At 35.3% G+C, this 12217-nt stretch overlaps 1 protein-coding gene across 1 annotated transcript in view; it reads left to right on the top strand.

Moving 5' to 3' along the window:
- APOB (apolipoprotein B) overlaps nucleotides 1–12217 on the top strand; it is a 38390-nt gene that overhangs the window by 10792 nt on the left and 15381 nt on the right. The window contains exons 11-24 of the mRNA XM_068406481.1: nucleotides 27–144; nucleotides 267–413; nucleotides 1479–1690; nucleotides 2045–2282; nucleotides 2830–3006; nucleotides 3303–3494; nucleotides 4201–4368; nucleotides 5710–5921; nucleotides 6473–6655; nucleotides 6883–7004; nucleotides 7639–7849; nucleotides 9126–9301; nucleotides 9436–9623; nucleotides 9889–10034. Coding sequence (XP_068262582.1) covers nucleotides 27–144; nucleotides 267–413; nucleotides 1479–1690; nucleotides 2045–2282; nucleotides 2830–3006; nucleotides 3303–3494; nucleotides 4201–4368; nucleotides 5710–5921; nucleotides 6473–6655; nucleotides 6883–7004; nucleotides 7639–7849; nucleotides 9126–9301; nucleotides 9436–9623; nucleotides 9889–10034 — 2490 coding nt within the window. The remainder of the gene's footprint in view (nucleotides 1–26; nucleotides 145–266; nucleotides 414–1478; nucleotides 1691–2044; nucleotides 2283–2829; nucleotides 3007–3302; nucleotides 3495–4200; nucleotides 4369–5709; nucleotides 5922–6472; nucleotides 6656–6882; nucleotides 7005–7638; nucleotides 7850–9125; nucleotides 9302–9435; nucleotides 9624–9888; nucleotides 10035–12217) is intronic.

The following is a 12217-nucleotide window of genomic DNA, read 5'->3' as shown; positions in this document are numbered from 1 at the left end:
TTTAATGCGTGTCTCTATTTCTTTAGGTTCTACAATGAGAAGATGATTGTGACAGAGGAAATAACAGATGTTGCAGATTTCATGGTATCACTGCTTGGCAGTGATTGTTCTGGGGAAGATGAACTCACATACCTCACACTTCGGGTATTTTTATTCCCTTCTTTCCTTATGCAGGCTATTATTTTAAATTGTAGCACATATATTACTGTACTTCTCTTAGTGGAGAAAAAATGTTTATCATCTTTCTTTGTTTTCATCACTGACAGGCTATTGGAAACATGGGTGCAGTAATGGAGAAAGCTAAACCCAGCCTGAAATCTTTTCTTAAGACATGTATCAGAAATGAAGCTGCATCACTTTCAGTTCAGAAAGCAGCCATCCAGGCATTCAGGAAAATGACTATTACTGAAGAGGTAAATTGAGTCACAAGAACCAGTATAAATTGTCTTCAGTGCACCTTGACTGTTCACAGAAGTTACTGAATATGCAAAAACATTCCTATTTTTTCATACTTTGCTATCTCCATTTTATCTGTCTCTGGCTTCTTTAGAACTCCTTTAGTTAGTTTAGTTTCCCTACACATACCTGAGAAGTTCTGCAGACTTCTGACTTAGTGAGTGTTGCTCCTTTGAGATGCAGTTACTTTGTATAGATAGTCTCAGTTTAAATGGGAAGTTTGGATCTGTTCCTGTTAGAGTGTCTTAAATGGAGTTGTACTTAAAGGTGGTTTTAACAAATTACCCCAAATTTAAATGGATTTAACTAAGAAACATTCAGGACCCTATTTTATACTGGCATTTTGTTGTCATTGTTATTAATAGTACTGGTTAGATTTATGTTTACATTACAGTGACATTAAAGCACCTCCTACAGAATGGGTGTCATTAAAAAGAGCATTTCAGCTTAGCATAGTGAAATAGTTTCAATATCAACAAGTTTCTACTCCAAGAGACATGCCCTTGTTCCCAGACAAGGTTTAATGAGTCGGGGAGCCTGGAAACACCTGGAGCTCACATCCTCGGATTCAATTTAATTTATTATTTATTTTCAAACTATGTTTTCAATTTTACTGCAGCAGCAGATTTTGATCACCTTATTTTCTTACATTGAATGATATTTTTTCCAAAATTTGAGAATTTGTCTGCAGACCAGAACACGTCTGATTCCCAACAATCAAAAATCAAAACTATTTGTTTAGAATAGTTTCTAAACAAAAAAGTAACCTGCCAGATATAGGATAAGAAAATCAGTTTTAATAAAACCATAATTTCTATGATATTTTCTATCAAAAGAAACTTTATCAAAATAGCTTCAATGAAACATTTTTGGTCAGTTATAGAAATAAAGTATAGAAATAGTTATGCGGTCCTGAAAAAATTACATCCCGGAAATTATTTCACCCTATATATTCCCAAAAGAGTTTAGCAATATCACCTACTAGCCAGCTCATCAGTGCAAACCTTTCTCTATTTACATAGGACCGTTCAGCACTTCTGAAAGCATTCCAAGAAGGGGATGCCCCTACAGACAAACGCCTAGCAGCCTATCTCATACTGATGAAAAATCCTTCCCCAAGTGATCTTACAAAGATTTTGAGAGTCCTCACAAAGGAGAAGAACGAGCAAGTGGAAAGCTTTATTGCCTCACACATTGCCAACATCCTAGACTCTGAAGAAGTAGGCATTGAAGAGTAAGTAAAATTTAGTTATATACTGGTCTCCTAGGAAGAACAAAGTTCTGTCAACAATTGCAGTGGTAGTTATTTAGCAGTGCATTTTTTGCTTGTTTTTATGTTTGCTTTTTGTTTTCTTTGTTTGAACAAGCACATCAGCTGAGTAAATCTATGGCTTTGCCAGAGCAGGGCCAGCTTACAGCCTTTCCCTTAAGTCTTATTTTTACTACTAATATGTGCAGACAACTAGCCGTTTACAATCACCTCAGTTGTATGAATGTCTGCAAGTGACACAAGAAATCCCTCAACTAAGACTAAGTATGTTTTTGGAATTTATATTAATCATATTTGCATTGCTATCCTCTTTCCTAGTCTAAAAAGCCAAGTTGAAGAAGCTCTGAAAGGAAACCAGGCTCCAACAGCCAAAGATTTCAGAAAATTCTCACAAAATTATCAGATTTCCAAAAGAGTTTCTGTACCTGGAGTTGATCCTGTCTCTGCCAAAGTAGAGGGAAATGTGATATTTGATCCAAACAGCTATGTTCCTAAAGAGACTATGCTAAAAACCACCCTGAATGTGTATGGATTTCACCCAAGCGATATCTTTGAGGTACAACAATTATCAAAAACTTTTGCTAGTATTCATCTGTTTTCTTTCTCATTTCTGTTTGCTTATAACAACTTTCTCTGAATAATGTATTGTTTTTACAAGCTTTGGGAGAAATCTAAAGATCACTATGATTACAAGGGGACTTTCATTTGATCTCAATGGGCTTTAGAGCAAGCCATCCGTTATGTGATGTCACTTGCCACTGACTGGATGGACGACCCTGTTGGAGTTATTAAAGGCCTCAGCTAGGGTAAAACGAACCCATCTGTAACAAATTGACTTCATGCTAATGAATCATTACTGGCACACTGAAGTACTCATAGTAGATTTTAAGAGAAATGCAGCCTATGTGTAGGGTTTTTGTTGGACCTCACCACAGAGATAAAATTAATTGTATGACCTAGTATTCTGTATCTTCCCTTAAGGATCGCAGACTTGTAGGATACACATTAAATGCATTGTTTGCTCCCCAGAAAGTCTGTTTGTTATAAAGCTCCAAAGAAGTGGGGAAACTGTCTCAGTTACTGCATTGTCCTGTTCATTTCAGCTTGGCTTGGATGGAAAAGGGTTTGAACCAACACTGGAAGCTTTGTTTGGAGAGAAGGGATTTTTCCCAGACACTGCAAGCAAGGCCTTGTACTGGGTTGACGGCAGAGTGCCAGAGCAGGTTTCCAAGGCACTTTTTGACTATTTTGGTTACTCCCAGGATGGCAAGCAGGATCAGGTACAGCTTGAAAACATTCTCTGTGCAGCATGGCATTCCTATCTTTACACAATAATTACAGCACTTCTTTATTTTATGTAAGCCCTCTCTTCTTCTGGTAAGCTAAAATAGAAATCCTTAATGTTATTTAACAATGTTTTTTTCTTAATTATATGTGGGAGAGGCCTTTGTCTGGAGACAAATCTGTAAGAAGTGCATGTGCAGATTAGCTGACATTCACTAAGCAACTGTTTTAGACATATGATTTTACAGATTTCTCATAAATGTGTTTTACTACTTTCTGACTGAAATTTCAGGATGTCATGAAAGGAATAATGCTTAACCTTGAAAAATTGATAAAAGAATTGGGCAAGAAGGAAGCTCCTGGAGGAAGAGCATATCTGAGAATCCTAGGAGAAGAACTTGGGTACATGAAACTCAGTGATTTCAAATTGCTGGGAAGCATGATTTTAAAGAGCATTAAAACTCTTCAGACTGTTCCCGAAATGGTATGTTTCTAATGCACCAATGTGTATTATTGATTTGGGTTTTTTCTACAAGATTTTTTTTAAGATTTAGGTTGTGTTTATCTGTTACGTAAAGAATGGATATTTGATACCAGCATGAAAATAAAATTGTTTAAAATAAAATATCCAGATTTAGTCTGAAAGACTCTGAGAAACTCATGAAGACTGCTCAATAATGAAGTGGAGTCCTCCTGGAAGATGGGTGAGGGGAAGGAAAGGGAAGGTTCAGATCTTATTGTATGATTGAGATTTCTACTGGAACAATGCCAAAATCTTAATGTTGGCCATTATGTTATACTACTAAATTTCAATATTAAGCAATAATTCATCATGTTAAAATGAAAAGAAGATGTAGTAAAAAATGCTTTGTCATTGACTTTAGGGAAGCCAGAATGTTACATGTTATATCTAAACCAATTCACCTTTGTATGTATATGTCAAGGTAGATGATCTGTGCGTATCAAGGCAGGAGATGATAGAATCTAGTATTTGTTTATAGCTGAGATTTTGATAAACAGTCTTTAGTACATTTTTGAAGCAAGGAATCTGTAGAAATTAGTTTCTGTACTCTATATTAAATTTATTTTTGGATTATATAGTTACAATCATTCCATGATCCATTTTTAAAGTACAAAATGTTTGTATTCCAAAGCGTAGATTTCTTAGTGTTCATTTCCTTGTTTCACAGATTGCACAAGCCATCTCAAAAGGTGTTGACAAGGATTTATTTGTCCACTACATGTTCATGGACAACGAGTTTGAGCTCCCAACTGGGGCAGGTTTGCAACTGAAGTTTGCCTTGTCTGGAATAGCGACACCTGGGGCCAAAGTAGCTGTGAAGCTTCATCAAAAAAGCGTAAGTCTCAACAGCTGTCTTTATTTTGTCTCCTCCTAATAATCTACAATCTCATTTAGGGATAAAACTGTAACAAAACTGTAACACCAAAAGATTTTTAAAGACTACCAAATACTCTTAAAATGAAAAAAAACAACTTACTTATTAGAGGTCTCCAGTTAATTTGTGGATGACATTTACATTAAAGTAAGAAGTAATACATATAATAAATGAAGTGTGAGACATAACAAAATTCGTGAATTAAAAATATTTTAATCACCCTTTAAAAAAGAATCCTTTTAATCTCTGTTTATTTCTCTCTCCCTGCCCTCAAATGAGAATAATACAAAAGCTACAGCATGTGTATTTTCTGTTCAAACCAAACAGTTAATAAAAAAATTTGATGTGGCCAATTCAAAGTAAAAATTTTGATTTTCAGTTAAAAGAAATATTGAAAATTGATTGAAATGAAACATTTTTTGATCTAAAAGGAAACACTTTAAAATTGTAACAATTAAAGATTATGTGACACAAAATTAATTATCCAGTTAAGATAAAAAAAAAAATATTTCCATTCTTTTTTCCAGTTTTAATAACTGTTTTGCTCTAATTTAGTCACACAGAATCACAGAATCAATCAGGTTGGAAGAAACCTCTGGGATCATCAAGTCCAACCATTGCCCTGACACCACCATGTCAACTAGACCATGGCACTAAGTGCCATGTCCAGTCTTTTCTTAGTCAATAGTATATATAAATTTCTGAATAGTTTCAGTTCACCTAGACTTTTAATTTTCCACTTTATACATGATCTGAGTGAAAACAAAAAAAATATATCTTCTAATTTAGTACTGGTTGCCTTTTAGTTACCTTTGCAATCTCTTCTAGAATTTCGCATTCTCTCCCTTCTTTCTGTAACGGCCAAACCAAAAGCTGGAAAATAAGCTGTTTTCTGTTTAAAGAAATTCAAATCTTGGATCCATTTACTTTTTGTCAAATAGTTTACACATTGTTTTTGAAAATTGCTATTTTTCTTTTACAATGGAAAACTGGCTCTTGTCTTCAGATTTAAAAATACGTGCAAGTAGCTTCATGTACAAAGTCTTTCTGACGCATGAGTATTTTTACATTAAAGTAGGTAAGGTTCCTTGGTGTTATCATCTTGCTGTATTTGTTACATTACAGTTACCACTTATGTGGTCCCTCTGCTTATGTGACTAATATAAAAAATCAAATTTTTTTATAGTAAAATCAATTATATAAAGCCTACATCTAGATTATGAAGAATATTGCATTTGTTTTATAAAACCAGTAAGAAGTGTCTTGGGCAAATAAATACACCATTTTGTTTTTATTAAATAGATGCAAGCAGAACTCATTGCTAAACCTTCGGTAGCAATTGAATTTGTAACACACTTGGGAATAAACATGCCTGAATTTGCTAGAAGCGGTGTGGAGATGAATTCTAATATATTCCATGAGTCTGGAATTGAAGCACATATTAGTATGAAAGCTGGACAGCTGAAATTCAGCATTCCTGCTCCGAAGACTCCAACAAAGCTCCTCAGTATCAGGTAATGAGAACTCAATGAGAACTTCCAAAGCTATGTTCTTCCCTTCTCTTCTTGTTTTTTATTGTGATGGAATTGAGAGGCTAGGGCAGGCATGGAGAAATTTTCAGTTCAGAAAAATCCCAGACATTGTAAAACTGGGCTAACTTCTTTTGTAAGACAAGCAAATAGCCCAGATAAGTGGCAACTGGGAGTCAAGGCTTACAGATTCTTTAATTTGTCACTATTTTCTGAAATTTTCAACAAGACTCTTACCATTTCTATTCTTTTTTTTCCTTTCACATAAAATTATTATAATAGCAATGCCTATTTTTAGATTGAATTTAAATTAACTACTTTAATTTTAGAGAGGGTAAATGGCTCAATGCATAGAATTGTAATTGTCAATAATACTACTTATAATAATAAACCACTTGATCATTTAACTACCAAACGTTATTTCATTAAGCGCCAACCTTAATAAATGATTTTTATTCAGAAAAATATTGTCCTTGTTGATAGGACAATGTCTGAACACCTGTCCTGGGAATAAATGGCTCACTTTTCTGTTCCAGCAATACACTACATTTGGTGTCTTCAGCCAGAACTGAAGAGATTCCACCTCTGACTGAGAACCAAGAAACCTGGACTTCTTGCAAGCCTTTCATTGCTGGTCTAAATTTCTGCAACAAATTATTGTACTCTAATGCCAGTGCCACAGAGGCAGCTCCATATTATCCCTTGACTGGAGAATCGAGGTAAGTCATTCCAGCTTTAGCTATGTTTATTTTGTGTTAACTAACTTTTCCTCTTAGGGCGTAGTATCTACCATACCCTCTCACATAAAGCTTACCTTTAAAAATCTTTGAAAACAGACTAGCAGGAGCAGCTCAGAAAGAGAGCTATTGAGAACTGTATGGTTTCTCCTGTTTGTGGTCATGGACAAAATAGTTATTTACAAGACATTTGTTTATTCCTTCTTTAGATTTGAGGTTGAAATAGTGTCCACAGGTGAAGTGAAAGAATACTCTGCAAGTGCAAACTATGACCTGCAGAGAGAGGGAAATGACCTGATAGACACCTTAAAGTTTGCTGTCCAGGCGGAAGGTAAGAGTCTGAAAAAGCAATATGGTTTACCTCAGTTTGGAACTGTGTCACTGAATGGGAAAAAGATTTGTATGAATAAATCATAATAGAATTCTTTACAGTATAAAGTAGAATACCATTTTCACACCCAAACAGGCCAACACTTTAACTCACATTTCATTTCATATATGCAATCCCAGTGCAAGATTTTCATGATCAGAGGCTGATTATTTTATCCCGAAAATGCTTCCACATGATTTGAATAGAAGTGTGGTGTTGATGAATGGAAGCAAGGAAGAGGAGAAGTTAATGAGTTCTATATAAGCAAGAGAAAAATACATTTTTCCAATGAAATATGGAAGTAAAGCATACAAATTGGGAAGAACTGCATAAACAGCAGATTTTTCAAGGGGGGAATCTGTGGGATGACAAGTTTACATAACAAAAGTAGTGACGGGATTAGTGGATCAGCCCATGGTGGGTTTAGAAGATGAGGAGAAAAAAGACAACCCAGTTGCTGATTCAGATTTATCAAAGGTTGCGTTAGATCTTCAGGGTGATATAATTTCCAGTCGATCCTTTTTTATTCTCCTTTTAAGAAAAGTCCAAACAGATTCCATCGTTGTGAATAACCAAAGTACATTATATTTTCCAGGTATAAAGCAACATGAGGCCACATTGACCTTCAGGTACAACAGAGACAGAAAGATTTTGACCAGTGATGTCCACATTCCAGATGTTGATGTTGACTTTGGTACAAACTTCAGAATTACTGATGAATCCATTTCTGGGAAGAAAGCATATACCTTTGTCATGGACTTTAACAACAAGAAGATTTCTGAAGTAACTCTTACTGCCCAGATAAGGTAACTCAGAAAACCACTTAGGCTTTTACATATACTTTTGAATAAGATACCTGAAGGTTTTACTGAGAGTAGAAAATTTTGAAAAATTTTATCCCATTTTGGATAAATTGCTTATATATAGAGACATATAAACTTGTCATTCAAACCCTCTTTAAAAACCCTTGCAGGATTTTATTTCTAATCCATCACATATATATCAAATAAATACATCTAATACACCAACTGATCTTTCCTACTATATGTATATATGTAATTTGTATTACAAGTTCCTTGAGCTAGTTCTTCCATGTTTGCACACACATGACTACAAGAGTGACATTGTACTAGTGTTATTGCAGGTGTGATAATCCAAGGACATAAACAAGGCAAGGTTTGTTCAGAGAGGCATTATTTTTTACTGGATATGTTTGGCTCTAAAAAAAGTTATTACATCTCCCCATGAAGAAATCTAATGGCACTCAATAAGCAACAAAACCAAAAATAACTGAGAGCTTCCTGTAAAAATTCCCACGCTTCATGCAGAGAATATTTCCGGGAACATCTACAGGGGAGCTAACAAAAATGTTCAGCCTGCCAGGGTTTCTAAAATTGTCTGCCTCACAAGCCCATAGTGAAATGAGCTGATCACATTCTTTAATAAACCTCAATCTTCCATGGAATTCTGTGATCTTGATGGTGCCCCGGGGAGTCTTTGTCTTTGCTGTTCATGCAGAATTGCCTCTGATATCAGTGGGAACCTTGGACAGATGTCAAGGACCTCAATTCCCTTTCATTTGCACTAGCATAATATTAGAAGTTTGCTCAAGTCAACAAAGTTACAGAGATGTAAACCAAATGTGAATAAAGGAAAATTAAGCCCAGTAGCATAATATATTTTGTCAAGTGTTTTGTTCCTATGTGATTCATGGCCACAGCCTGTATCCTTTAGTAGAGAATTCAGCTTGAGTAAGGATTTCAGAATTTGGTTCAGGTACAACTTTACCAAGACAGGTACATATTTCCATCCATTTCAGTGTTATGGAATTAATACGGAATTATTATTGTCTATATCTGCACAGTAGCATTATAATAATTACCGTCAAATTCCCGAAGTAACTAGCAGAAGCTCAAAACATTCATTGAATTGGAAGAGAGTTCACAAGTTTGATTCAGTCTATTTTTTTATAACACCTATTATGCCTTTACTATAGATTTAAATCCTGAAATTGCTCCTGAAACACAACTGAAAAATTTGAGTGAAATGTTTTATATTCACATTTACTTTTTACTTTCACAGATATGCTGGAATGGAAGAGGCAATGTTAAGAGGCATCATTGCTATTCCTCGCCTGCAAACTGAACTTAGGACTGAAGCATTGGTTAATTATTCACCAACCAAAGGATATCTTCAGATGAGCTCAGCTGCAACAGCTCATGGAAACTCAATTTCAAAAAGAGTTCTTCTCAGATATGGTAGGGGCAAAAACGTGATCCACATGTACAACCTATAAATTTAAACATCTTGTTACATCAGTTTATAGTATAGCCCTAAATAGAATAAGAATATTACTAATCTTACCCTTTTCTTTTAAATTCATGATTTTCAGATTCTGAGAAAGTTGAGCTAGAGTGGAATTCAGGTGCCAGTGCAGCTGTGAAAAAAATGTCTTCTGGCTTCCCAGTTGACTTTTCAGGCTACCCAAAAACTTTGGAGAAGCATGCCAATGAACTGCTGGATCGGAAAGTGGCTCATACAGATATGACACTGCGACATATTGTGTCACAATTTATCATGGTATGTTTCAACTTACAGTAGATATTACAGCTTGACCACATAGCCCTGGTGAATTCTTCCCTCCCCCACAGAAGCCAAAATGGGAACTGCTTGTAAAAGCACTCATCAGATTGAATAAGTTGTATTTTTCCAACTTTAATCGAGCCAGTGAGTTTATCAGATGCCTAGGGCTCAGTATACAGACAGTTACAACATCTTTCAGATAACTTACTGGGAAGTCCTAAAACTTGTTATTTACTTTGAAAAACTTGTCTCCTCATTGCAGGCAACCAACACCTGGCTGCAAAAGGCATCAAAAGATGTCCCCTATGCCCAGACTCTGCAAGACAAACTAATTGGTCTGCAGGAACTGAGCATTCAGAAAATTAACCTGCCTGTTATCACTATTCCTGAAGAACTTTTCCTGAAAAGGTAGGGAGAGAAATTAGGATAATCACACAGGAAACTGAAAATAGGTATTTGTTCATATTTTTGTGTTATTTTATTTTGCTTTGTTTTATAAACCAGCATGGAACCGATGGAAAATTAGCATAAAATTGGAATTATAACAAAGAATTTTAAGACCAGAGAGATGAAATTATATGGAGGAAATGATGCATGTCTTTAATACTGATTTGACTACAGCAGTCACTCCTGCAGTATATTAATGTATCCTAAAGTATTGTGTTATATAGTAATGAGAACCAAACAAAAATACAGTGTTCAACAACCTTTGAGCCACAGAACTAATGAAGCCAGGTTTCCCATAGATTTATGTCCTGCATTCCTACAGACCTTTTGTCTTTGGCCATAACCCCGATATCTCTACTTTTTCCTGTGCAGTCCTATGGGACAGTTCTTCCCACTCCCCTACACATACTGGTTGACCTCCACCAATATTGTACCCTGACCTCTTTCCATGTCTGACTGTCACTTGCTTAGAGGCAACACATACCATGGTTGTACACATATGGACTGGATGCTTGCACTAGTTTGGGCCCATCTTCTCCACCTCTCCAGAGAGTTTCACAGAACTTGCATGAATGTAATGACCCTTGAGGCTTTTACCCTTCTGTCCAATTTGATAGAAATAATCCGATATGTTAAAAATTTCTAAAAAGTAGGGTTTGACAAACAAAAAGAGAGACAGGAAGGCAGATAAATAGTATATTTCTTCTGTTTCTAGGAAATTAGACTGTAAGTCAGCCACAGTGGATCTAGACTTTAAAATGCTCATGCATCTGCCAGGATTTCCTCTCATTACATTTCCTAGCACATATTGTTCTTGCCAATTAGTGTTCATATCACATCGCTGCTCTGCCTATGCATAAGGATTCAAGGAACAGTGTTGCTTGGTAGTATCTTCAGAATACACCCAACAGCTACCACTGTGATAAACAGAAACATGTGTCTATAGTTTTTCCATGAGCTAGGGAAATATTGATGGCTGAAATGAATGTAGAGGACAACAGAAGCTCGTGTAAGACTGGATTACAAAAACAGATGGAGAACAGTCTTGCATGTTATCTCTTAGTGCTGTCTTTCCATGTACTATCTTTCACTGTGGCAATGTGAAACTGTATATTAATGACACACATCTCTATGCTTCCATCGTGTTCCTAAGCTAAGTAAAGAAAAAACTGGTTTTTCTCCTATGTTCTTATCAGCAGTGCACATTAGAATAATAATAATAGGAATTTCTACTGGTCTGTGATGTAGTTTTTTAACCATTTGATGTAAAAGAACAGATTTTTTTAAATGTTTCCTTCATTTTCATCTTATGATGTAGCTCTAAGTGTAAAAAAAAGATTTTGTAATATAAAAGGCCAGTTAGGCAAACAAGAAAAGCATCTTTGCCAGCTTATTGTTTATGTACAAATTAAGGCAGAGTTTCCTCCAGTTTTGCCTTTTTGTAATTACACTTTTTCCCTACAAACTTTCCAGCTGACGATCCATTTTTTCCAGTCCTAACTCCTGGTCAAATCATTAGATTTGTATTTATTTTTATTCAGAATAAAACAAATGCTGAATGTTTGGATGAAACTTTTGAAACGCTTATCATCAGAAAGATAAATTCTTGATAATTTAGGTTCCTATAACTTCTAATGCTAATGAGACTTTTCATGCATTTCTATAAGAATACGTCACTTCTTTTAAGAAGAATATAATTGCCTTTTTCTGGTACTCGGCATGACACATTGCACAAGTGTTTTTGGATGAATTATTTTTTCCTATATGTCAGCTATTTTCATTCAAATTCCTTCATTTTGAGGATCATTTTCATGGCAATACATCTTTTCAAGGATTTTATAAAGCAGATTTTGATTCTCAGAGTAGAAAATAAAATGCAAGCTTCATTACAGTTGTGTATTTAGCCCCTTGAATGACACTCTCCACCTGTGAGCTAAAATTAGTTAAGCTCTGAACAAAGAATCAGGAATTGATTTTGAATTCTAATGTAAGGTCTTACAGAAAGAATTTTCTGGACTACTTGATGTATCAGTCTCCCTGATTATGAAATAAGGGTAAAAACCATTGACAGAATTCACTGATATCAAAAGGGCTTTCAGTAAATTCTGATAGATGAGTGCTTCAAAAGTGCTGGTAATAAGAGA

The sequence above is a fragment of the Nyctibius grandis genome, chromosome 1, assembly GCF_013368605.1.
Source record: "Nyctibius grandis isolate bNycGra1 chromosome 1, bNycGra1.pri, whole genome shotgun sequence".
Classification (NCBI taxonomy): Eukaryota; Metazoa; Chordata; class Aves; order Nyctibiiformes; family Nyctibiidae; genus Nyctibius; species Nyctibius grandis.
The sequence above is the reverse complement of the archived record's forward strand: the minus strand, read 5'-3'. Positions and strand labels throughout refer to the sequence as shown.